General features: G+C 41.5%; 1 protein-coding gene and 2 long non-coding RNA genes across 3 annotated transcripts; 2 read left to right on the top strand and 1 right to left on the bottom strand.

Annotated features, from left to right (window-relative positions):
* The first annotated feature begins 17 nt into the window (after window positions 1-17).
* nup37 (nucleoporin 37) lies at window positions 18-26,588 on the top strand. Its single transcript, XM_076876042.1, has 10 exons — window positions 18-242; window positions 1,659-1,830; window positions 1,911-2,032; window positions 11,524-11,596; window positions 11,794-11,888; window positions 24,021-24,111; window positions 25,623-25,798; window positions 25,878-25,928; window positions 26,213-26,306; window positions 26,412-26,588. The coding sequence occupies exons 2-10, from the start codon at window positions 1,675-1,677 to the stop codon at window positions 26,523-26,525; spliced, it is 972 nt and encodes a 323-aa protein (XP_076732157.1). The 5' UTR covers window positions 18-242; window positions 1,659-1,674; the 3' UTR covers window positions 26,526-26,588.
* LOC143413263 (uncharacterized) lies at window positions 2,045-4,625 on the top strand. The gene is made up of 2 exons (XR_013093901.1): window positions 2,045-3,184; window positions 4,075-4,625. It is a non-coding gene; the product is annotated as an uncharacterized LOC143413263 (long non-coding RNA).
* LOC143413262 (uncharacterized) lies at window positions 4,666-6,188 on the bottom strand. Its single transcript, XR_013093900.1, has 3 exons — window positions 5,826-6,188; window positions 5,083-5,164; window positions 4,666-4,908 (listed from the first exon to the last, which is right to left on the bottom strand). It is a non-coding gene; the product is annotated as an uncharacterized LOC143413262 (long non-coding RNA).

Here is a 26,588-nt window from a genome sequence, read left to right as displayed (position 1 = left end):
ACTCGACAGCTAGCTATAAGTTCGTGTCATTAGACGTGTTTCAAATAAAATCTTTCAGTAACGCTTATGGATTTTCTAAAGTGGTTTAGACTTTCTCCCCAAAAATTTCTGTCGCCATAACTAATACCCAACCACCCTCTGACATTTCTACTCGATGGTACATTCCGTGTCGTAATCGGAAGAAGATTGAAAACATCTCAAACGCGGGCAGCGTTTCGTTCAAGGGATTCATTGAAAATAAGGTAGTAAAGTCTATCAGTTACTGCTGTGTTCTGAGTTTAGATAGACCCTCACCAGTAAGGGTTAGCTACGACATTGCCAGGCTGCGGTTTGACTGGTAAAAACGACAAGCAGTGCTTCCGCATTTAAACCAGCAGCACGTTTTGCTTCTAGACTGGTGACATGCTACCATTATTATTATTCTTCCACAAAAGCCACACTAGTTTAGCTGAGATATCATATTCACCTAGTTTTCCTTTACAGAAATAACATGAAAATAAACGACCTTGTTGCAACTTAGCGAGAAAAAACTTAACTCATAAGCAGTAATACAATTTTAAGCACTGTCTGCATTTGTACTAAGTTTAAAAAGGGGGGGGGGACTCTGTGTGTATATTAACTGCGCCGAATCTAATGTTGATCAATGTAGTTTGGTAAAACATAGTCCAGCTGCGTCCTACTTGCTGTGCATGAGTCTGTAACTACTGGGATATGAAAAACAAGAAAGTCTTTGATTGACGTTTGGTTTTTAGGATCCTTAGCAACTGTAACCCTGCAGACTTTTTTTCCTTTTTTTTAATTGAACATAAGCAAAAATACTGATTTAGTTTAGTTAAGTTTAACTTTATTTTTTATCTGCAAGATACAAAAGAGGGTTTATAAATCCCCAACTAGTGTAGTTAACAAAAACTAAGATAAAAGTAGGCCTGAAAACAATTTTAGTTGACTGAAATAAAATCCAGTCTAGACTTTTTAAAAATATACATTCAATAAGTTCCTGGAAATTTTCTTGATATAATGGCATCAGTTGCAGCAGATTTGTGTGTTGTACCTCCATGATGTACAGCTACAACAAGTGGTTGTAGCTCAGGTGGTAGAGTATGTAGGTATGATGTATGAATGTGTGTGAATGTTAGAAAGATAGATGTAGAAACAAGTGCTTGTTTGAATGGGTGAATGATGCATGTTGTATAAAGAGCTTTGACTGCTCTAGTAGAGTAGAAAAACGCTATATAATAACAACTCCATTTACCACATCTAAGGTGCTCAAACACTTAACAGAACTGACTGATTTTAAGACATTACAATTAACACAACATTTATTTTGTGCCTGAGTATTTTGTGCCTTTTCATTAGAAGCCCATTGATTTACCTTTAAGCGTTAAGACAAACCTAATGTTATTTATCCTAAAAGTTGGGAACCTGTTTAGTTAATCAGTTAAAAATCAAGTTAAACACAACCTTTAACAAAATAGCTTAATATCATCATATATGTAGTGTTGAGACTTTTAATTATCACATTTATCATGACTACTGGTACATTTACCGATAATAATCTGATCAATGAACTGATGTTCTTGTTTAAAAGTGGTTTTAAACAACAGGTATTGATGATCATCCTAATCATTTCCTATCGGTTATCCTTCTGATTCTTTCAGTGGAAGTACGCGCGACATGCAGGAGGACTCAAGCCACAGTCCCAGCTACACCGTACCATGTGACGACTTTGTTCATGTGGTGGAGTTCAGTCCCTTCAGCTCCGGTACCCCGGCATCTCTCCTGGCCTATGGTGGAAACCAGTACGTGGTGGTGGGCACCTGCCTCTTCCAGGTTAGAGATACAGTCTCACGTGTTTTGGTTCACTGAGTGCACATCTGTTTCCTTCTCTGAATGCAACTTTGCTCCTACAGGAGGAGGATGTGGAGGTCGAGGGAGTTGAATTCAATGTTCTTCGAGCTTTTCACCATGAACTGCGTGTCGACGCTCTAGCCTGGAGCCCCGAGTCTCGGCTGGACAGGATACCCACTATCAGGTACTAGGCCACTTGCATTCCACGTGCTTTGGCCTTCTTCTGTTTTTTTTTTTGTTTTGTTTTTTTATATCCAAATCAAGTCTTTTTATTAACATCGTTCACTTTGTAGCTCGGTGGCTTGTTTAAAACTCTTCATGTAAGCGCTTTCTGAAACATGAATGAAGACACCCATGTTCAGCTTCGGGAGCTGAAGACATTCAAAACATGGGTGGTCACTTTTGAGCTTGATTGAAGTTTCTCATCTGATGTTTCTGGTTTTCGCTGGGTTAAATCAACTGCCCCCTGCTAGGGCTGGGCGATATGGCCTAAAATTTATATCGCGATATAATTTCAAGCATGTGCGGTAACGATATATATCACGATATATTCTTTTCTTCTGTATAACGTATTTTCCACACTATAAGGCACACTTAAAATCCTTTAATTTTCTCAAAAATCGAGAGCGTGCCTTATGTATGAATTCTGGTTGTGCTTACTGACCTCGAACCGATTTCTGCGTGCAGAAATCTGTTAAAAAATGTTTAGTACAACTTTGGTAAGCCGCACTGCTTGATGGATTGTCAGAGCATTATGGCTGCCGTAGTGAGGAGCTTCGCGGAGTAATCTGGGTCCAAAACTCCATCCACTTCAGGTCCCAAAGTCAAACGAACACTAACGGTGTGTTCACACCAAACGCGATAGACGCGAACGAAAACGCCCCAAACGCCCCTAATTTGACGCGTGCACATTCGCACCTCGACGCGTGTCCAAGAAAAATCCATCGCGCCTCAAAATTGCATACTTTGACGCGCGTGAACCGGAAATGTGGGAGGAAGTTGTGCCAGACCGGTATCTTTGCTAGATGGCAGCTGTCGAGCTAGCGCTTGAAGAGAGAGTCTCCCTTCTCTATTTACTGTGGAGAGCAGAGCAGCGGCGTTAAGGACGTCCTCGCCGTACCTGGGTCCATCAGGTCCTCCAGACGCGTGAGCAGTTTGGTGAGTTTCACCACTTGCTTCAGGAGCTGCGCCTGGATGAGGCGATGACAGCGATATCGCCGTCTTTCCCTCGCCCAGTTTGAGGACCTGCGGCCCGCGCTGGTCCAAGCATCGCCCGCCTAGACACCAACTACAGGCGCTCAATCCCACCTGCAGAGCGCCTGTCCGTCTGCCTGAGGTTAGTAAAAGTGTTTAATACGGTAGTCCTTTATTGATACCTGTGCTAATATGCTAAACTATCGTTTATAGACTGCTAACATGGATGTGCTATGCTATCAATGAATGCCGTTGGTGTTTACTGATAGCAAACTGTGGTATGGAGACGACTGTTTATAATATTTTTAGTGATACTCAGTTCTTATCAAGTCCTGATTTAATTCAATTTATGCTGTTATCAGTGTTTGCATTGATAGCATGGCTGTGGTGTCCTATCAATGTATGCGCTCGGTGTTTGCTGATATCAAACTGTAGCATTAGGACCACTGTGGGTTAATCTTTGTAGTGATACTCACTCCTTTTTTTATTTAGACCTGGTTTAATTCTGGTATAGTTGAATATTTGTATATAATCCCTGCAGCTGTCAGACTCTATAACAGGGGTCACCAGCCTTTATTAAAACTGAGAGTTAGATAAAACTGAACAGTTTGGTTCATCTTTAGTTGCATGGTTCCATCTTGATAAGCTATGTCTTATCACAGATTTATTTTTCAAAAATATTAATGATATAAGAAAGGAAAGGGCTACATGTCAACATAAAACTCTTTATTTCTATTAATGTCTTACTTCATTCCTACCTGATTGACATGTTTAGGAATTATGAGTGATTGGCTCACTGTAGTTGTGAAAGTTGCTACCAATCAAATTATGATATGTTAAAGTTAAAACAAAACAACTGTTTTAGATATTATCTAATATACATTTTGTAATTATCCTTATAATTACAAAATGTTTTATGTAAGATTCAAGTTTTGTGATTTAAATCTGACATCACAAAAGTATTTTGGAATTTGAATAATGTATTTTGTAACTGCAGTACACATAATACTGATTTTGAACAATTTTGTCCAGGTTCCTTGTCACCGGGGACTCCTTCCAAGCGTTCAGTTACAGAGTCGGTGTGTCAGATCACCCCCCAGGTAGCGACGGCCATCTGGGACTGTCTAGTGGACAACTTCATGGCTGTGCCTTCACCTGGAGACTGGCGGTCCATCACAGAGGGATTCCAGGAGTGCTGAAACTTCCCTCTGTGCTGTGCAGCTCTGGATGGGAAGCACGTCCAGACAAAGGCACCCCATATATCATATAGGAGACACAGACATTGATATACACTAAATATTTATTTCATTTCTTTTTTTGTGGTGCCCAAATTTATGCACCTGCTTGATTTTGTTTAAAAAATTATTGCACACTTTTTGTAAATCCAGTAAACTTCTTTTCACTTCTCAAATATCACTGTGTGAGTCTCCTGTATGATATTTAACTGACATTTTTTATTGTAACAACCAATGATTTATACAGGAAAATAATGGCTATTAACAAGGTTGCCCAAACTTCTGCATCCCACTGTATTAGTATATTTTGTCATTAGTATAATATGAAATAAATTCTACATGTGTCAAGTCGTGTGCCAACGTTTGCTGTGTAGTAGAACTAGAGACATTTGTCATTATAAAAATTTATTTGAAACAATATTAAAATTCTCGAACAGAAAAACATTAAACATAAATATATAAAATATAAGTATTTACAGAGAGACAGGAATAAAAAGGACCCAGCTGCTCTCCAGAGCAGGAACAAGGCTGAGGAGGAAATGCTCCATTGGAGACTGGTGTGGCCTCTTCAGGGACTCCACCGCCGATGGACCGTCCCTCATCTGCCTCGGAGCCGTCCTCCTCTGTGGGCCTGTAAAACAGCACAAAACACAAAGAAATGAGAAGGCTGCTACTAGATTTTAATTTCAACATTGAAAACAAAAACAAAAAACAGGATATAATCAGATTAGTTGTAGATATTTAGTAAAGGTGATCACAAGGGAATCCAACCGAGTAAAAAGCTATCAGTGCTTGCTGTACATACCTGTGGGTGCAGCAGCAGGAGCTCAGGGACTGGGGAGCCAGGAGAAGCAACAGGGGATGCTCTGCTGCAGAATCAGTTGTCTCTATCAATACAGTATTAAATGTTAACAGGTTGAATATAATAATCAGAGAAAGTATATACAGTGGTCCATCATTTATTGCAGCAGGGGTTCTCAGAAACACTAGGCCCTGGCCACGCACTTCGTACACTGTTTTCCCCACACACATGAACATTGGTCACAGTTCTCACAATTGATTCTCAAAGTGCAAACCTTTGTAGATTGCAAAACGTAAAAGTATTATTATGCCGCGTTTTGTCTTCATCTGCCTGCCACTTTCGTGCGCCTTTTTCCCTTGCGGTGCAGGTGTCTATTTCCGAATGAGGGTCATAGTTATGGGTGTTTTTGTGCGGTTTTTTTTTTTTCTATTGGACGTGATGGTTATCAAAACCAAACATGATAAATTTGCCACGCGCAGGAGACACGGCACGGAGGAGATTTGTCAATCAGGCTGCAGAATGCAATGCTGTACTGTGCAATAAAAAAAAAAAATCAGCGAAAAAGCGAGGCAGTGACGGATGAACAGCGGGACCACTGTGTGCTGTTTATTAATAAACAAAATATATTCCTATATGACAACATGCATAAAAGCAGAACGGTATTTGTACGTCCATGGGAAAATAGCGGTGGCTTGCTAGCTTGCCAGGTCAGTGAAAACTTTCAAAAGAGAAATGAATGAACTTACCAGGTTGCCCGATCTCTTCACATATCTTCCTCCAAGCTCTGTCCTTTATATTCCTGTCTCGGTACAGAAAGCAGCTGGTGTCGTACAGCTCTGGGTTGTTTGCAACAGCATTGATTAGCCTTCCCCTCCACTGAAGAATGAAGGGCTTTGGCTGGATCTGCCCCTTTGACCTAGGTCACAGCCACGTCACCAGGCTCCTGATTGGTTGTCGCGGCGCAACTTGACGCTGGAGTTCAGATTTTTCCAACTCCAGCGGTAGATGCGAAACGCGCGTATGCACAAAATGCAACACAAAAACTCAGGCGCGTGTTTTTTTTCGCAAGTCAAACGCCTGAAACGCGCTACACTGACGCGCGTTTCAGGCGTTTTGGCCTTTTCACGACACAAATCTGCTTCCGAATTCAACATTAATGAATCAATGTTACGGAAGTGGAGGAAGGGCAGTTTTTGGCTTTCCCCATATTTCAAAAGTGCTTCATCTCTTTGCTGTGACATGGTTGTAGCCGCTACGATGCTTTCTACCAAAACAGGCGCAGCTTGATGACATCATCATCATGCGCTATCGCAATAGCGCATATAGTCAAAATCTCTATCGTTAGCCAAATTTATATCGTTTCCATCATATATCGTTTATATCGCCCACCCCTACCCCCAGCGTAACCCTTTTTGTGTATGCTGTGTATGCTAGCACAGCGGTCTCCAACCTTTTTTGCACCACGGACCGGTTTATGCCTGACAATATTTTCACGGACCGGCCTTTAAGGTGTCACGGATAAATACAACAAAATAAAACTAGTACCGGTACCAAAATAAAGAAGATTTATTCATAACACACGTGAAAACACCAAGGAAAACCGAGTTAACGATACAAACGATAACAAAATTCTTATTCTCATGTATATATCTCATGTATATCTCATGCACATATCTTTCTTTCTACATAGCACTTTAATTCTTATTGTCTGCACTGAAGCACCGCAGCAATTTCCTAATGTTGTAAACCTCAACATCTGGCAATAAACCCATTCTGATTCTGATTCTGATTCTGATTCTGAAAAATAACGCTGAAAACCGATAAAAACCCTGAAAACTATACATTTCACACCTGAGCCTCAACTTTCGCGGCCCGGTACCAAACAACTCACGGACCGGTACCGGTCCGAGGCCCGGGGGTTGGGGACCGGTGTGCTAGCAGATTCCTGCAGTTGCCTGTAGGTTTTCATGTGATATGACCACCAGCTCCAGTGGTTCCTTAGGTTGTTTAGGTTGCCACAGTTGCCTGTAGTTTTCCATATAGGTCTGCGAATGCTTGCCAACTACTAGGTGAGTGACTGTAAAATTAAACAAAATGTAATGCAAACTGGAAATAGAAAAAGTTCAGCAATGTTATTTATTAACCGGTTGGAATATATACACAATCTTACCCAAGCAACAGATGGTTGACAGTGTCTAAGCCAATGTAACTGATGCCTTATTAGCAAAAGGCATTTGGTTGGACATTTGTAGCTCATCTGTAGGTCATGGGCCTCTTGTTACGTGAGAGGTCATGATGAGGCAGGATTAGAAGGTCTCCAGCCAACTTTCACTTCCACATTAGACATTTACGTCTTTTAACATAACAGGGTCACTGTTGTAAACACAGTTTTTGGGACCAGAGAAGAGACATTTGCAGAGAAAGCACACCAGCCAGTGAAAGTAGTCATCACTGCCTCTTGCTGTCACACTGCAGATGCCAGGATGTGAGCAAAGTTGTTTCAGGTGGCTTTGGACAGGAGGGAAGTAGCCCAAGCAAAGATTGTTAGAAAGCAAGAGTTTTCGCCTGAGGCGGTGGATGGGAAGGTTTCGTGGTCCCCCTGGAGGTGTTTAGCCTTTCTGTAATTGAAAAGGAAAAGCAGCTGGCCTTCTGTGGTTTACTCCACAGGACCCTTGAGCCAGCCCTGTGACGTGCGCACTTGTTATTGCGCTGATGACTACCCACTCAGGTTCCATCCCTCCCTTCAGGCTGCACGTAGCTGTGCCTTCCAGGAAAAGTACAACGTTCTCACGGGTTTGCCTCAAGTGGGGGCCCAGAGAGAGTAACAGAGAGGGGAGAAGAGGGGCCTCAAGCTGCCACCACAGCAGCTTATAATGAGAACAAGCCTGGAGACTATTAAAACCACAGACTTCAACTGAACACACACATTTTTCAGCCTTGCCTGTCATTTACTATATACAGTGGACAACATGCTGGCCTTTATCAGAGAGTTAAAGGCACAAAGAGAAGATGGGCAGAGGGACATGAGAATGACATGACAACAAAGACCCCCAACCAGGCTCAAACCAGAGAAGCTAAAGTTCATGTTTGTGGCATTTTACCCTCAGATGCCCTCAGGGATGATTGCAGCTTGGATCACTAGGCAACCAGAAACAGACATGCATCAGTAAATTACATGCTAATATATTCTGTAGTTTGCACAGAACATATTTTAAAACTTCAGCTTGGCATCCTAGTTTGCTGCATGCATGGGTATATTTGCAAGGATGTATTCTTTTTATTAAATGTATTTTCTAAATTTCTTTTCAGCAAATAATAGAAGTACTTTGACAAATAAATAACTGATGGATATTGTATTATCCTATAATTCCAACTAGGGCTGGGCTATATCATACCGTTCACGGTAATACCGGTGTAATGTTGGGCAATGATAAGAAAATGAAATATCGCGATAGGATATGGGTAAAACGCGCATGCGCAGTGCCTTTGTTTGCATACGCACATGGCTGCAACGCAGAATGAGAAGAGCGAAAGTGGATCATTAAATGAAACGGATGAACCAGAATTGGTTTGTAAAAATGCTGCAACTTCAGTGGTGTAGAACTGGTTTAGCTTTCATCCGTCAGATATACAACAAAGCACTATTTTTGGTAGCGCATGCTAGCGGGCCGTCGTTATTACCGTGTTTTTTGGGAGATACGGCGCACTTAAAATCAATCCTTTGATCTTTCTGAAAGTCGACAGTGTCCCTTTTAATCCCGTGTGCCTTATGTATGAATTCTGGTTGTGTTTACTGACCTCGAAACGATTTTATGTGGTACACGGCGCTCGAAAATCTGTCAAATGTTTCAGTACGACTTTGCTAAGCTACGAACCCGCACCGCTTGATGTATTGTCGGAGCATTATGGCTATAGTAGGCAGGTGCCTCGCTGAGTGAAACACATACAATATTACCATATTGTATGTGTTTATAACCTCTTTTAAGTTTTGTGGATATTATACATGGTTATGCTGAGGATATGTCGGCCAATTTCCACTGGAAATGCCTTTTGGTTAAACTGTCAGCAAGGATTTGCATTTGCACTTTAAATTTTTTATATAACTTTAATGCATTTAAAAAGCTGCTTGTGTAAGTGCAAAATACATTGATGTTTTTTGGGGTTTTTTGCACTAATAAAGTTGAGTTGTAAAGTATTTTATCTAGTGTCAATTATATCATCAGTTATATCGTTATCGCAAATTTTCAAATGTATATCGTGATAGATATTTTTGGTCATATTGCCCTGCTCTAATTCCAACTCTACTATCTTGGGGTCTATCTGGTAATCTTCTACTCAGGAGCTTTCATTGTTTCACAAAGAGTTATTATAGTTTTGTATTTTGTGATTGGTTTTTATTAGTATTTTATCCTGACATTTTATTTACGTTTGGTTTAATTCAGCCTCGCTTTGTCAGATAAAAAAACTAAACCACAGTTCTTACTCCTCCACATCAAAAGTAGGCAGCTAAGGTGGTTCAAACATATCTTACCAGAAGGAGGTCAGGGGGCAGACACATGACACGCTGGAGAGATTTTATCTCTGATCTTGGAATGGCTCGGTGTTCCTGTGGAAACGTTGGAGGAGGTGGTTGGGAAGAGTGAGGTTTGGACATCGCTGCTGCCCAAACGACCTGAACCAGGTTAGGCAGGATAAGTTGCAGTGTTGGTAATGTAAGAAGAGACTCAATAGCATTAAAATGGGGGGAGTCTAAGAAGAGGCATGGTCTGATATCCTGCGTTGGTTTTGTTCCTCGAACACCAAGGTTAACATTGTGATATGATGTTATCACTTTGCGATGTATTGTTTTGGTGTTATTGACACACCATCACACCGCACACCAAACCCTAACCATGTCCCTAACAGCCATGTTTTTATTTTTTGTTTTTTTGTTTTTTTTTTACATTTTCTTTTTCCTGAGTGGACATTGGCAATTTTTTTTCCATGTCACAGAACTAATAACATTGTGATTGACCAAGATTAATTGTGATGATTCAGGAAGAACGCCAACATGGGGGATATCAAATACACCCAAGGCAGAGAAGCCCAGACCTCCCTGACCACGTCTTTCAGCTCTTCTGGGGGAACACCAAGGTGTTCTCAAGCCAGCCAGGAGATGCGATCTCTCTCTCTCTCTGACGACATAGCTCCTGGAATCACTGGGACGCTCGGGTCAGACCACTGGGCTTGCACCCATAACTACTGTCTGACTTACTGGACCCATGTGGTGCTTCTTGTGCGTTGCAGACCCACAGAAGGCCAGGTCCATATTTTGTCTTTGGGCTGCATCCAACTGGCCCTCATAGGCTAAGGCCCGGCTACCAGGCACTCTTTCTTGGACCCCTCTCCCCGGGCTTGATTCCAGGGGGCCCTGGTAACCCTATCCTGAGCAAAGCAAACTGGCTCCTTGTTCTCTTGTTCATAAGGGTCGTCTGAATCACTCTTTGTCTGGTCTCTTGCCCAGGACCAATTTGCCTTGCAAAACCCAACTAGGAGCAAATGCCCCCTCAACATAGCTCCTGGGATCAGTGGGGCACAGACCTCCCCACCACAATAAAGCAGGGATTCATAAATGTCATTACAAGATGAAAGGGGAAAACATTCACATATGCATACAGTATATAGACTCTAAATGTAGCTTCTTTTTTTAATGTAAAACATTAAGCCAAGATTCTGCTAATTTTGGTCAAGCAGACCTTTCAAAGATGTTCTCACTTTCAAAAACCTATCCTGTTTCAGCCTCTGTGGGGTTAAAATGATGGCACGAGGTAGAGTGAGTTTATGTCAACAAAACAAAAATTCACTGGAATTTCCCCTTTTTATTCAATGGGAATGGCTTTGACATTTAATTTAAAAAAAGGCAAAACGCCAGCGTGTGTTCCATGTTTTACAACAAACACTAATACGCAGGTTGAGAGGGCCTGTCCTAATATAATCTAATCTACTGTAGCAGTAAAACCCTGGAGCACGTTAAGGCTGTTTGTAGTGACATCATGCCAAATCCATCTGTGCCTGTGCTCGAAAATGTGTGAACTGCTGTCTGTTTATTCTGGTGATATGTGTGTGTTTTTCTTGTCATAAGTGAGTTAGTGTAATTGTGTGAATAATTGCAGGCGCTGGTATACGAGGACTGATTAGAGGGGAAAGTCCTCTGCCTGGCTCTGCACAGGTTTTTTTGAACAGAAGCGTGCACAAATGGCGTGAGGATTCTTATTTTTCTACATGTTTATCTTAGCTTGCAATCAGAATCTCCCTGGCAGTGTTTCTACTGATCGGCGTCCAAGTTTTTACCACACACACACAGTCTCATCCAGAGGTGTCAGTGTAGGTGGTTGCATGATGTCGTTTGTCATCGGTCTGACTGTTTTGATGCTCACTCTGTGTTTTTATGTCCTCTCTTTGCAGGTTGTGCACGGCTGCAGCTGACAGAAAGCTACGCCTGCTGACTTCTGATCTTCAGGACAGGCATGAAGTCAAGGTAATGCAACATCTGGAGCACATTGGCCACAACTGCGCTTGTCATTAGGCATCAAACTTGCGCTGCTTAGTGCTGACGTTCAGTGCTTAGCGATAGAGGAAGTAGTTAAACTGCTACAAAACATTCATTTAACAACTTATTGATTGGTATATTTTCTGTTTTTGTTCACACGTTTGTTTTTCCAATGCTGTCACTAGGTAATGGAGGGTCACACCAGCTACATTAACCATTTGGTGTTCGAGCCCATGGAGGGGAAACAAATTGCTTCCGTCAGTGATGACCACACTTGCAGGTCGAACCCGTTTTATTTCCATGTGTGTGTGTGTGCGTGTGTGTGTGTGTGTGTTCCCAGCTTCTGATTTTCAGTTCTGTTCTCTGTTAATGGTGCAGAAAGTTCTGACAGTGTTTCCACAGTGAAACACGATGCTAAGCACAACATGCTCCAGTGTGACTGTGCGTAAGCACAGAGCTGCTTTGTAGCTTTTCTAGCTAATTGGTTAAATATGGAAATCCAATTAGCTGCAGAAAGATTTTCCTCTCTCTAAAGGGGGGTGGGTGTCCCGTAACAGGGTCCCCAAAATTTCCTTTTCAATTAAGGCGAGAGGAGGGGAAAAAGTGTATCAGTAGCTGGGGTCACCACGGGGACAACCCCTGTAACATTGTGAGGCTGGTTCTGCTGCAACATACAAGCACGTCATTTAGCTTTTACTTCTGGATGCCCACTTCAGCCACATAGCCGTTAGTATTAGCTGTCCTGGAGGTAGTTAAGTCATATACTTTTAGCTAGTTATTTCAGCTAGTGTTGCTTTTTGTTTCAAATGGCAGCAGCAGTGTAGAAACTCTAATATTTTTAGATTCAAACAAAAAAATGCAGGTAGTTGGAGATAACGGACTGGATATAAAGATGAAAATAGCTACACTTACACCACCTGTCATGGAATAAGGGGTGACTATGTAAATCAAGACTGTGGACACATAGTAACAACTTCATGCACCAAATCATACTCTTCTTTATGTCAACCAGTTGGGGAATATCTTGAATAATATAGAATAGAATAGAATAGAATTCAACTTTATTGTCATTGCACATGCGCAGGTACAGGGCAACGAAATGCAGTTTGCATCCATCCAGAAGTGCTTTAGTGATATAGATATATTACAATATATATTAGCAATAATATAGATATGTGAGTATATTACAGAAATGGGTCTATTATGGTATGTTATAATGTACACGATATGAAGTATGTTGTGAATATTCTATAACTATAGGTATGTACAGGCTGTAGTGAGTACAAGCTATGTACAGGATATGAACAGGATATAAATATGAAAAACTATACGAAATAAATAACTTTACAGAAATCTGAGATATACAGCTATATATATAATATGCGCACAACATCACATGAGAAACGTCAATCAAGTCATAAATTGGGTTAGGAGTAGGCTTGTCTTTTTATACAGTTGGACCTGATTGAGTCGACACCTTCTGGCTAATAGAAAGAAGAAAAAGTTTCGTTTTTCGGACCTGACTGAAGACTGCATATGTAGCTATGTTTCTCTATGAAGACCTCCGCGAGGCCTTGTAGATCTCAGAAGGGAGTCTGGTGTGGGAATGGAGAGTAGACCTTTAACTGAGGAATCCAGTGTCCGGGATGGGGTGTAGGGGAGGAGAAGGTTCTGATAATTACTGGATTTGTAGCTGAGAAGAAGGATTTTACAGGAGACTTACCTTGACTGGGAGCTGGTGAGGGTGATGGGTTAGCAGGACTTGGTGCAAAGAACTTTCCAGAGCAATGGAACCTTATTGTTGTTCAGTTAGAGAAAGTTGGTTGACATCCAGATTTTGATATCTTCCAGGCAGTGAATCCAAAGCAGAAATACCTTCAACATGCATTTTTTTTTTACTGGCTAGTCTGGTTGCTGAAAGACTTCAAGTGTTATAGAAGTATATTTGAAACTCATTTCCCTTGCTCTGTGACCTCAGTAAACACTTTCCACATGGCTTTATGATCTCAGTTGCTAGTTTCAGGCCTTATCAAATAAAAAGTGAAGATTATCATAATTTTAAGAGCATTATCTAAGTCCTTCCTGTCTTGTTGTTATTTACACAGGTAGAGCCATGCCTTGCTTTTCGTGTCTGGTTTCAAAACACCAAGATATGAAAGCAGCACGGTGGCACGGTGGTTAGCACTGTTGCCGCACAGCAAGAAGGTCCTGAGTTCAATTCCACCATCAGGCCGGGGTCTTTCTGTGTGGAGTTTGCATGTTCTCCCCGTGTTTGCGTGGGTTCCCTCCAGGTACTCCAGCTTCCTTCCACTGTCCAAAGACATGCAACTTGTGGGGATAGGTTAATTGGATAATCCAAATTGCCACTAGGTGTGAATGTGTGAGTGAAAGTGAGTGCGAATGGTTGTCTGTCTCTGTGTGTTGGCCCTGCGACAGACTGGCGACCTGTCCAGGGTGTACCCCGCCTCTCGCCCTATGACAGCTGGGATAGGCTCCAGCGCCCCCCGCGACCCTGAAAAGGATAAGCGGAAGTGAATGGATGGATGGTGAATGGAAGATATGAAAGCCCAGGCATGCAGCTAACCACAATACCTTATTGGCATTTACTGCCACATCGCAGACAGTCCTTTATCATGCTGCCATTAAGAGAGAGTTTAATCTCATATTCTGAAGTATAAAAAAATGCTATTAATATCTGTTGATGTGGATTCTGAGGTGGAGGATATTTTTCCAATAATTTATTGTGAAACTATGTGTGTTTGCGTTAGTATTGTATGATTTTGTCTTGAGAGTCACACTGCATTATAATCCAGCATTTTTTTTTAATATACAGTGCTTTGAAAAAGTATTTATATATTTTTTTATATAATTATGGCATAATTTCTTAGATTTTCTCCGTATTTGTCACACTTACTTCTTACACATCATCAAACAAATACTAATATTAGATCTCCAAACCTACCTCCCTGTGTGGAAAAAGTAATTGCCTCTTAAACCGAATAACTGGTTGTTCCACTCTTGGCAGCAAGAACTGCAATTAAGCATTAGTTATCAAACATCAGTTATCATAGAGTCTTTCAGATCATCGTGGAGGAATTTTAGCTGATTTTTCTTTACAGAAGTTTACAACAGAAGTTGTTTGGTTTTTTTTTCAACTCCATTGAATGGTTTTCCAGATGCTTTGGCCTGTTTAAGGTCATGCCAAAGCATCTCAATCAGTTCTAAGTCTGGACTTTGACTTGGCTCGTGTGTTTCAGATCATTGTCCTTCTGTGTAACTTGAGTGCTCTTGAGCTTCAGGTCATAAACTGATGGTCAGAAATGTTCTGGAAGAGAGCAGAATTCATGTTTTCATCAAGTTAATCTAGCAGCAAAGCAGCCCTTCACCAGCACACTCACAGCAACGTGTTTGACTGTTGTTGTGATGTTCTTTTTATGAACTGCTGTGTTAGTTTTATGTCAGATGTAACGAGACTCAAACCTTCCACAAAGTTCAGCTTTTGTGTCGTCAGTCCACAGAACATTTTCTTAGAAGTCTTGGAGATCATCAACATGTTTTTTGGCAAATTTGAGATGAGCCTTTTTGTTCTTATTGGTCAGCAGTGCTTTTCTTCTTGAACTCTCCCATGGATGCCATTTTTGCCCAGTCTCTTTCATATTGTTGAATCATGAACTCTGACCTTAACTGAGACAACTGAGGCCTGCAGTTCTTTAGCTGTTGTTCTGGGTTCTTTTGTGACCTCCTAGATGACTCATCGATGCACTCTTGGGGTAATTTTTGTCGGCTGGCCACTCCTGGGAAGGTTCACCGCTGTTTCGAGTAGGGCTGGGCCATATTATACCGTTCACGGTAATACCGGTATAATGTTAGGCAACGATAGGAAAATGAAATATCGCGATAGAATGGGAGTAAAACGCGCATGCGCAGTGCCTTTGTTTTCATACGCACATGGCCGATTGTTGAGTGAAACAGATGAACCAGAATTGGTTTGTAAAAATGGTGCAACTTCCGTGATGTGGAACTGGTTTGGTGTTTGTCCATCAGATACACAACAAAGCACATTTTTTTTGCAGAACATGCAAGCGGCCATCGTTATTGTCGTATTTGTCGGACTAAGATGCTCTTAAATCTGGGAGTAATCTGGGTCCTAAACTCCGTATACTTCAGGTCAAACAACACTGCAGCATCACTTAGAGTTAAAAACTGTCTAAATTCTTTCATCTTTAGTAAAACAATCAGCATTGCTGCTTTACCAGGTGTAACTATGAAGTTTAGCGTCCAGGCATCCATTAAAACAAAATTTATTACATTTAACGGAGTTAGAAGTTAGCAGGAAGCTAGCGGAAGTTAGCTTGCTAGTTTCGCTAGTTACCTAAGCATGATATAGCATGTTCTGACTGAGAGATTTCTGAAAAAATTCAAACGTACATCTCTGCTATCACTTCCAACATAAATGAAGACAGGAAACTAAACAGCAGTGACGTTTGTAGGGTTACTGAAGTTGGGCTAGCTGGTATATAATGATGTGCTACGTGATCGCTAGCGACACAGCTATGTTAGCATAACATAAACAGTGAAGCTGGAGGACGAACACTAACACTTTTCCACTTATAAAAGTTAGCTTGAAGGTTCCTCATGGTTAGAGACAAATGCAATCGCATGGCAGGATGCTGTAAACGGACCAAACTTCAGTCAGGAGAACAACTGAGATAATCCATCCACAATACGAGGTTAGTCATTAATATACTGCAACAACATGGGAATAGAGCAGCTGCCAGAGAATTCAACATTAATGAATCAATGGTACAGAAGTGGAGGAAGCAAGAAGAATGAGTTTAATAAAGTTTGATTTATCTGACTGCTTTGTTTCGCTTAATGTGCCTTATAATCCCGTGCACCTTATGGTCCGAAAAATACGTACTGCACACTGCAGTTTAATGTTGCAAAGCACCTCTTTTTAACTTCAGTGGATATTATACATGGTTATGCTCAGGATATGTCAGCACATTTCTACTGGAAATGCCTTTTGGTTAAACTGTCAGCAAGGAATTTGCATTTGCACGGTTACATTTTTATAAAGCTTTAATGTACATAAAAACCAGCTTCTTGTTGAAGTGAAAATAAATGGAAGGTTGTCTTTTTGCGCTAGTAATGTTGTGGAGTTGTATTTTGTCTCGCATCAATTATATCGTCAGTTATATCGTTATCGCAAATTTTCAAATATATATCGTGATAAATATTTTTGGCCATATCGCCCTGCTCTAGTTTCGAGTTTTCTCAATTTGTGCATAATGGCTCTTACTATGGTTCGCTGGAGTGTCAACGCTTTAGAAATGGGTTTGTAACCATGACTTTGTCTCTCAGCTGTTTCTTTAGATTGTGTATGATGTGTTACTTTTTGAGTGATTCTTTTGTACCCTGCTTCTCTGTAAGAAATGATAAAGGGGCAAATAATTTTTCACAGGCTTTTAGTCGGTCCGTTTTTGACTATCAGCAGCATAGTGATCCCCCTGTCCATTCACATCTGAACAAGTCTCCTCAACTCTATTCCTCCGCTCCCTCTGCCAAGTGTCCAGAGAAAACAGGAGTGCGCTCTCTCTGCTGAAAGATTTAAATTCTGTCATGTTGAGAAAATATGGGACGCAGGAGGAAGACAGAGGAGGAACAAGGGATAGATCAAGTTAACAGGAGACGACCTTCCAGTCAGCCCACACAAACTGAGCCTCGATATGAGAACAGGAAAGAAAGGGAGGGAGGTTTCTATCTGCATGTATAGACTCATGACCTCTCCATCAGTCTGTTAGCTTTGGCTGGAGTGCCTCTACTATAAGTTTGTTGTCATCACTGTCCCCTGCAGCTGTGGGACCTCTGCTGTTTCCAGTATGCAACCTGACGCTGGAGCAGCAAGGTGGGGAACCAGACTGCACTTCCTCAGAGATGGAGTCTTGCTTCATGTAGTCTAAACAACTCATGGTGTCAGTGTAGGTGGAAAGGGTGTGGGTTATGCCACCTAGAGATCACGAGGGCACACTGCAGGGTTCTGAGAGGATTTGGGGCTGACTGAGTTCACCGCTGAACTCAGGAAAACGCCCACCTGCTGCTGCTACATTATGTGTATGGTTTAAAGCAATATATCCTGTTCTCACTGATAATCCGTTTGCTTTTTTTTCAATCCCTCATCTTGTGTAAGGGGAGAAAAAATTACAGTACTGTGATAGCCTGTCCTCGATTACTGGTTCTCAACCTTATTGGGTCCCTATAAGATTAGTTCAAATAACCCTCTGTAACCCCACCCACTCAACATGTTCTGAATTTGTTGTCATGGATTACAAACCTGACCTTATTCAACACTTTTAGTTACATTAAGGTGGATATTCTGTTAATGTGGGCAGCTTCCATTACTACTGCCTTTTTAAAAAAAAATAAGTAATCTTGGAAGTTGGGAAAATTGTGTGAATCCTGTGTGATCATGTGTTTTAAAGTCAGTAGAGCGTAAGAAATGCTATTTTTAGAATAGAATAGAATAGAATTCAACTTTATTGTCATTGCACATGCACAGGTACAGGGCAACGAAATGCAGTTTGCATCCATCCAGAAGTGCTTTAGTGATATAGATATATTACAATATATATTAGCAATAGTATAGATATGTAAGTTTTATAAAACATTTAATACATTTTTTTTGTTTCTCGCTCTGTCAACAACTAAATAAGTCGTTAACCAACATTTTCCACCTTTCTCAGTTGTTTCTGGGTCTTAAGAGAGCATTCCTGCCACCTTTTCACAATCTGGACCACATGTTTTTTTAGATCAGTCTTAGCTTATAAAGAAGAAGCTAGATGTTTCTAGATTATCAAGATTCAGTGTTGCTCCCTGCTAACAGATTTGTCAAATTACAGACGTTGTGCCTGACTGATATTTTCTCATAGATTTATATAGGAACTGAAATATTTTTGCAATTATAGTTATCGCCACCTGGGGGCTTTATGAAAAAAACAAAAACAAAAACAAAACACACAAAAAACAGCCATGTCCATCTTTTATATACAGTATATGGTTCCAGCTGTCCTTTTAGCCTCATCAGAAATGGTGTTACTGGAAGGATGAATGTCAAGAAGCCATTCTAAAGGAAGGAAAACCGGGAGAAAGGCTGAGGTATGCCAAATTATTCAAGAACTGCACTGAAAATCACTGCACTGACGAAGTAATGGATCCAAACTTGAAATATGTACGGCTTTAGGAGAGAGGTACAACAGTGAGTATCTGGAGCCATTGTAGAACATGGTGAAAGCCCTTTCATGGTTTTGGGGCTTGATTTCAGCCAGTGATGGTGGGGATCTTGTCAGATTTTTAACCACCGTACAAAACCACCTGGAAAGCTTCTGGTTATCAACAGCTTGAATGATTTCAAACACTCTGCCAATGCAGTAAAAACATACCTGAATAGAAAAACACACAAGGGAACACCATCAGTCATGGATCGGCCTCCCCAGAGCCTGAACCTCAACATCATCTTAACAGACAACTGAAGAAAAGGCAGAAACATCCAAAGAAGAGCTCTGATTGTCCTTCAAGAAGCCTGGAGAACTATTCCTGGAGACTACTTAGTAACTGAGTTCAGGTTGTGTGGAAGAACAACGGAGGTCACACCAAATATTGACTTTTCAGTTTGTTAGCCATATATATTTGTGTTCCCTGTTCATGTAGTGACCCTTCAAGGTACCTGAGATATGATTCTTATTTCTCACCTTTGATTATTTATTCTATTCTCTAAAACAAATCGGGTCACACAGTGCTAACGGCATTTCCCGTTTCCTTCATTTATCCGAAACCCCAAAAAACCACAACGCTCCAACCTTATTGTTTGCTCACTCAGATCACTTCCAATGTCCTTTTCATCTCTGTTGTTGTACATGGAAGCAGAGAGTTATTGCTTGATGTAGTGTGATGCAATAACAGTGCTTTATCAGAAGAGGTGACGCGTGTTTTCATGTCTCATGTCTTTCACCTCATTCGGCAGAGGTTATGTTTTTTTGGGGAGCTGGCGTTCTCCATTTGAAGGGGAGAGCGGTTGACCGCAGTTTGGCCGTTGGTGGTGTAGCGTGCAATTGAGCTCTGCTTGGCTAGTGGTCTAAAAGAATAGGGTTTAGTCGTTGTTTTCCTCATGTGGTCTGGGGGTTTTTCCTCTCTCTTTTCTTCCCCCCCCCCCCCCCCCCCCCTCCTTCGTTCTCCACAATGGAGGCCCAGGCTGCACATGGGCAGAGGAGAGAAGCCTAGAGTTTTGACAGCACCCTATCCTACTGCCTGCACGGGAGACGAGGCAGGAAAAGTTGAGTGTTTACTGTGGTCTTCATCTGAGACGGGGCATATCCTCCCCTACACCGCACCACTGAGGACATCAATCTCTCCAACAACACACTTGACATTTAGATAGTCTTTGGAGGTACTTTATTACATGATGTCTTTTGCATGACCTCATCAGTCAGCGCCTTCCCATGCTTCACAAGACTTTGTTTTATATTCCCAGAAACACTTGCAGCCTTCCCTGTGCCCCCATCTCCACCTTTTCTTCTAGTTCAGATGTGGTTAACCGTAGATCCAGGTCTCAGGAACCGCAGCTCTCTCGGTCCAAGTGATTCATTACATCCGTGGTGTTGCTGAGCTGCTTTTGCGATCATACATCTTATTTAGCTGCTGGAGCCATACTCTAATTAAGATTGGTCCTAATCCTCCAGAGCTCTCTGTTTCATTTGCATAAGGTAGGATGCTGTTCAACTTTTCTCCGCCACGCTTCCCCAGCTGACGTGCGTTTCGCCGCCCTACGCTGTATTCCACAGAAAATGAATGGCAGCGGGCCGCCCACAGCGAAACATTTGCTGTAATGCAAGTGGAGCATAACACCAACTCAGGCGAGGGTGCTTAGCCCCCTACCTCCATTCCACTCCAACCCACCTTCCTCTGCCCCTGCTGTCATAGCTCAATGTAATTTGACGCTGGCGTTTTTTCTGTAAGAGTCCAGTATAAGTCTGTCTGTCTTCGAAGCTTGAAGGCCCAAATCTGAGAAAAGAGCCCATTTTCCGTGGAAAAGGATGAAGACAGCTGTACCCTGCTGCAGATTAGAGGAAACCATGAACTTCAGTGAAAAGACGCCACCCATTATTTACTCACCAGCCTTTTACTGTGAAAGCCAGGCATGTTTCCACAAAGCTGCAGATTTATTGAAAAATAAAGGCACTCCAACACGATTCACCAGTCTGGCATTAGTGGGTATCTTTGCTGCTGTGATCTTTATAGCAACAACAACCAGCAACTCACAAATACAGCTAACCAAATTTCGTGCTGAAGACCAGAGATGGGCAGTAACGCGTTACTGTAATCCGATTACTTTTTTCAAGTAACGAGTAAAGTAAGGGATTACTATTGCAAAAACGGTAATTAGATTACTGTTACTTTCCCGTAAGCACGCTGCGTTACTGCGTTACTAAAACTGTGATTTTTTTTTTTGCGTGTCTCATGACAGTGACGTAAGCAAGTGCGACGTTCGTGACAACAGCTGTGTGCAGATCAACAATGGATAATATATCGAGTGCGGGAGAGAGTATGAGCGTGCAGCGTTTAAAGCGTGGAAGTACTGACCTTTAAGTTTGATTCCATAAAAAGTGACAAAAACATTAGTGTCCGCTGTTCACTGCGTGGGAAGAAAAATTCTTTTTACAGCGAAAAAAACCCTAAACTTCCGAGCAAGCACGGACAGTACACTGCCACGGGAATATGAAACTCCCAGATCCTTCCACTGACCGCTACGACACACCTGCACCAGGGCAAACCTCCGCCTGCCCCACTCCTGCTATACAGGTGAAAATAGAGCAACAGGACCGCTGAGTCCTTGATTTTATTTATTTTCTGCTGTGTTTTACCTGCATTTATTTGAAAGAGTGAGTGTAAACACAAAAACAAATTTTATTTTATGTGCTGGAATATGCAGAAAATAGGTTTAAATGTTAAACAAATTTCTTCCAGTCAGAGAATGTTGCATATAATTTAATGTTTGCTTCATGCGTAAAGTTAAAAGATTAAAACTAATAAAACAAGTTTTAAAAAGAGACTTTTTCATTTGATTACATTTTATATGATGGGTTATGCAGAAAAAAATAGAATTGGGCTGAAAGATCGATCGCTTTATTACCTATTCAGGTTGTAAATCATTTTTTTTTAAAGTAACTAAGTAACTAATTACTTTTGAAAATAAGTAATCAGTAAAGTAATGGGATTACTTTTGGGGGGAAGTAATCAGTAATTAGTTACTGATTACTTTTTTCAAGTAACTTGACCAACACTGCAGAAGACAACAAGAGTCAAATCAACAGGAACAATATCCATCCATCCATTTCCTTTCACACTTCCAAAGAGGTTATAGTAGCGGCAGGCAGACCGAGGTATTCTGAACGTCCTTCTGCCCAGATGTTTTTTCCCTGTGTCTTCTGAGAGATTCTGAGACACCATCAGCCCAGATGAGATATATGGTCATCAGCCACTTTATTGGTTAAATCTGTTCCACTGCTTATTAACATGAATATCTAATCAACCAATCACATGGAGGCAACTCAGTGCATTTAGTTAGTTAGATATGGTCAGACCAAGCATTAGGATGGTGAAGAAGGTGATTTGGAACGTGTCATGGTTGTTGGTCTGAGTATTTAAGAAACTGCTGATCTGCGATCTCTAGGGTTTACAGAGAATGGGTCTGAAAAAGAGAAAATATATGAGTAAGTAGCAGGTCTTTGTGCAAAACGGCCTTGCTGATGTCAGAGGACAATGGCCAGACTGCTGCAAGCTGATAGGACAAAAAAACAAAACAAAAAACCGACAGTAACTCAAATAACTACTCACTACAACCATGGAATGCAGAAAAGTATATCTGAACGAACTGCACGCGCATCAGGTGGCCTGCAGCAGAAGACCACACTGGGTACCCCTCCTCTGAGCGAAAAACAGGAAACTGAGGCTGCAACCCACATAGGCTCACCAACATTAGACGATAGATTAGAAAAACGTTGGTCTGTCCCAGATTCTGCTCTGACATTCAGATGGAAGGGTTAGAATTTGGTAAAACCAACATGACCCATGTTGGTTTTACCAACCAACCAACTTGGATTCTATCCTGTCTGATATTAACTTATCAGGCCAGTGGTGATTGTGTAATGGTGTGGGGGTATATCTATTTGGAACACTTGTGGTTCTTTACTACCAATTGAGCATTGTTTAAACACCATAGTGTGCCTTTCTTCCGATGGCTACTTCCAGCGGGATAATGCACCATGTCCATGACAGTGAGTTCACTGTACTCTAATAGCCTCCACAGTCACCAGATTTCCATCCAAAAGAGCTTCTTTGGGATGCTGTGGAATGAGAGAATGACATCATGGATCTACAGCTGACAAATCTGCAGCAACTGTGTGATGAATCTATGCCATGAAGAATTAAGGCAGTTCTTAAGGTAAAAGGGAGTCCAACCCAGTGCTAGCAAGGTTTATCTAATAGTCTCTCCAGTGAATTCTGGGACTACCAGGGGCATGTCTAGAGAACTTTCCAGGGAGGCATTCTGATCAGTCCAGACAGCTTGCAGCCAGCAGTAACCCATTTCGACCTTGTTTACTTGTGTTCATGAGTCTGGATAAATGACCAAGTGAAGGCTGGAATGTAGACAACTGATAAATCAAGAGCTTAACCTTTAGGCTCTCTTTAACACAACATCTGCATGCAGTTTCATGCTCCACCCTCCCGTCACTCAAGACAAGATGATGGTGCAAGTTGAGGGAGTTTGATAACTACTGCAAACATACACAGCTGCAGCAAACACAGAACCATATCTCATCCAAATATTGGATCATTGCATGCCTTAATAGGAATAAGAAAACTCAGGGCATTATATTTGCAAAGGTCAAGGCTGTGTGTGCCATTATGCTTTTGCATTTAGCACTACAGAGAAAGAAACCTTTGGAAGGTCAATTCATTCTAATGTTATGTAAGGGCTAAGGGTGGCTCAAAATCCGATGCTATTTTTAGGCGCCTGCTCTAAAGCCCCATCTTTGCTGTTAATTAAGAGGTAGTGGATTTTGTTTTTGGATTTTAGGCCAAGAACAGTTCACGTGTCAAACTGAATCAATCCGTAGCACAACTAATTAGAAATGATTAGAGCCCTGTGTTTTTTTACCTCCTACACAATAATGAGACAGTTATACAGGTTTTGGCAATTAATTCTCACAGCACTTGCGAACACAGTGTCAGTTCCAATACTCTGGAAACAAAGTGAGTCAAACTGGGTCAAACAAGGTGCCTCACTCTGAGATCGCTCTGCATTTTGTTGGTGTCCATTTTAATCTTTGTTGTCCACGTGAATTCATGTCTGCAGGGTGTGGGACCTGGATGGGAATGAAAGCGCTACTTTCCGGCTTCAGTCTCCTGGCATCAGTGTGTGCTGGCACCCAAAGGAAGTCTTTAAGGTAGGAGTTGCCTACTCTAAAGCTGAGGTAAAACACCTGAGTAGTATAGATGGTTTACAGTTGGAGGGTCAGGTGTGAGGTCAACTTTATGGATGCCCTCACTCCTCCGAGACATCCTCATTGTTATCAGAAACACTTGAAGTTCACGTGGGTGGTTAGATAAAAGATTCTGCCCAACATTCAAATATAGATTTTGTTGTGAAATATTTTGATGTGGAGCCCAAAGCACACATGTGGGTAAAGGCCTGCTGAAGTGTACAGAGGAGGGTGAGAAACAAAAAAATATAGTTTTTAAATCCTTTCATAATGTTGCAGAGTCCAACAGAGTTTAATCATGCTTAATTTCTACTTTCTATACTGTTGCATGCTGGGACATGCTCTAATCTGTAGTTTAACTGATATATTGCACATGATATACATAAATCAGTATATATTTCACTGAAGCTCCACATCTCTAAACCACTGTCTCTGTAAATATGGTTTCTACTGCATAAAGTTAATAGGGTCAACAATAAAAATACAATAAATTATACACTAAAAACCATAAATCTGAATTAGAAAGAAGAACTCTCACATAATAATAGAAGTCAGCTTTGTTTGCACAAAAACAAACGCCAGGATGTCCTGCTCAAGTAGATCTGAAAGCAAGTGAGATTAAACGACTGAATGATTGGGCAGCTCTTGTGCGAAAAAATAGGTTATTCCACAGATTAGGGGCCACCACCGAAAAGGTCCTATCGCCTCTGCCTTTGAGCCTGGAAGTAGTAACATCCAAGAACAATTGGTTCCTAGACCTCAGTGCTTTGGTAGGCGTGTAGAGCTTCTACGCCAAAACACTAAGACTCTTAAAAACAAGTAATAAAATTTTAAACTGGATCCCGAGATGGACTGGAAACCAGTATAGGGAGGCCAATACAGGTGTGGTGTGGTCATGCCATTTCTTTATTGTCAGAAAGCGAGTTGCTCCATTTTGTAGAGCCTGCGGGCTACGAAGTAACGACTTAACAAAGCCAACGTACAAAGAATTAAAACACTCTAATCAAGAGGTATTAAAGGTGAGAATTACTCTCAAAGTCATGTTGAAGGAGATTGGCCTTCACCTCACTGAAGAGATGTAATTGAAAAAAAGCTCATCTTAATTGTTTCCCTGATAAAGACGTTTCACAACCTTCACGGTACCCTTAATGATGAGTTTTGATGCCTCAGTGTTTGATGCCCATACTGTAAAATATGTCCACTGGCATTTATGTAACCATGATAAAAATAAGTACCATCATTTTTAGGAAATCTCTATGAACCGACAGGATATTTGATACCAGTTGTTTTCTGTTCATATAACCTTGGTACAGAGGTTTAGTTGTGCTCCAGGACCCACCATGCATCCGTGTCATCTTTGCTACCTTTGTTGCAACCAAAACGAGCACCACTTTCAGAATAAAGCATGAATTTGGTGCAGAAGTACAAAGTGTTGTGAAATCCTTGCTACATTCATTACGTCCTGTGCTCTCTAGTTAATGGTGGCAGAGAAGAAGGGGACGATTCGCTTTTATGACATGGTCACCCAGCAGGCCATCCTGTCACTGGAGAGCGAACCGCTCATGTCAGCAGACTGGTGCCTTACCAACACGATCAAAGTAGGCGGGGTGTCGGGCAGCGACTGGCTGATCTGGGATATAACTCGATCCAGGTGAGAGGATGTGTGGTGCTGATATTGCTCGAGGTATTGATTTGGGATGTGTCTAAGTCACGTTTTTTGTTGTTTGCAGTTACCCACAAGAAAAAAGACCAGCTCACATCGATAAAGCACGGCTGTTTAGGTGAGGAAAGTTCTTCCATAAGCCTTATTGCTTCGGTTCATACCTGCTCAGGTTTCTCCTTTAAATCTGGTCAGTCTGTGATTCGCTAAAAAATATTTTAATTTTATTGAAATTGAAAGATTTGGAGTTTTCTTTTTGGTCTTTTACAAAGACCTGAATTGGTTGGCATCACAGAAGAAACTTTCATAACTTAACACAAGTCAGTTTCAGGAGGATGATTTTATATTTCAGACAGTAATTCTCCAATTGTGTGAAGGCTTTCAGGACTTTGTTCTTCTCTCCAGGTGGTCTCGAGCCAATGAAAACCTCTTTGCCACAACGGGATGTCCAGGAAAGATCAACACTCAGCTGATCATCCACCATCTCGGCCACCCGCAGGTCTGTGTGTGCGCTTTCCATAGTTGTTATGAGTTTTGTTTTTGTTTTTAATTAAATTTAATGTGCTTTCCATCAGCTCACGTCACACACCTCATGTCGTTACAGCCGGTGGCGATCGGGTCGGTGACCGTCGGATCAGGCCTCAGTTGGCACCGGACGCTGCCGCTCTGTGTGGTCGGCGGCGACAGGAAGCTTTGCTTTTGGATGACTGAGATGTAGAAATCTGTTGTGGAAACCTGCGTCCTGTTTCTGTTTGTGCTCAATAAAATATTTTTCCAAGTA

The sequence above is a fragment of the Maylandia zebra genome, linkage group LG17 (assembly GCF_041146795.1).
Source record: "Maylandia zebra isolate NMK-2024a linkage group LG17, Mzebra_GT3a, whole genome shotgun sequence".
NCBI lineage: Eukaryota > Metazoa > Chordata > Actinopteri > Cichliformes > Cichlidae > Maylandia > Maylandia zebra.
This window is presented reverse-complemented; position numbering and strand designations above follow the sequence as displayed.

Excerpts from the sequence above, each read along its gene's own strand:
- nup37 (XM_076876042.1), top strand. The coding sequence starts at position 1,675 with ATGCAGGAGGACTCAAGCCACAGTCCCAGCTACACCGTACCATGTGAC. Across the intron at positions 11,889-24,020 it reads AGTGATGACCACACTTGCAG|GGTGTGGGACCTGGATGGGA; the intron begins GTCGAACCCGTT and ends TCATGTCTGCAG. Across the intron at positions 26,307-26,411 it reads ACCATCTCGGCCACCCGCAG|CCGGTGGCGATCGGGTCGGT; the intron begins GTCTGTGTGTGC and ends ATGTCGTTACAG.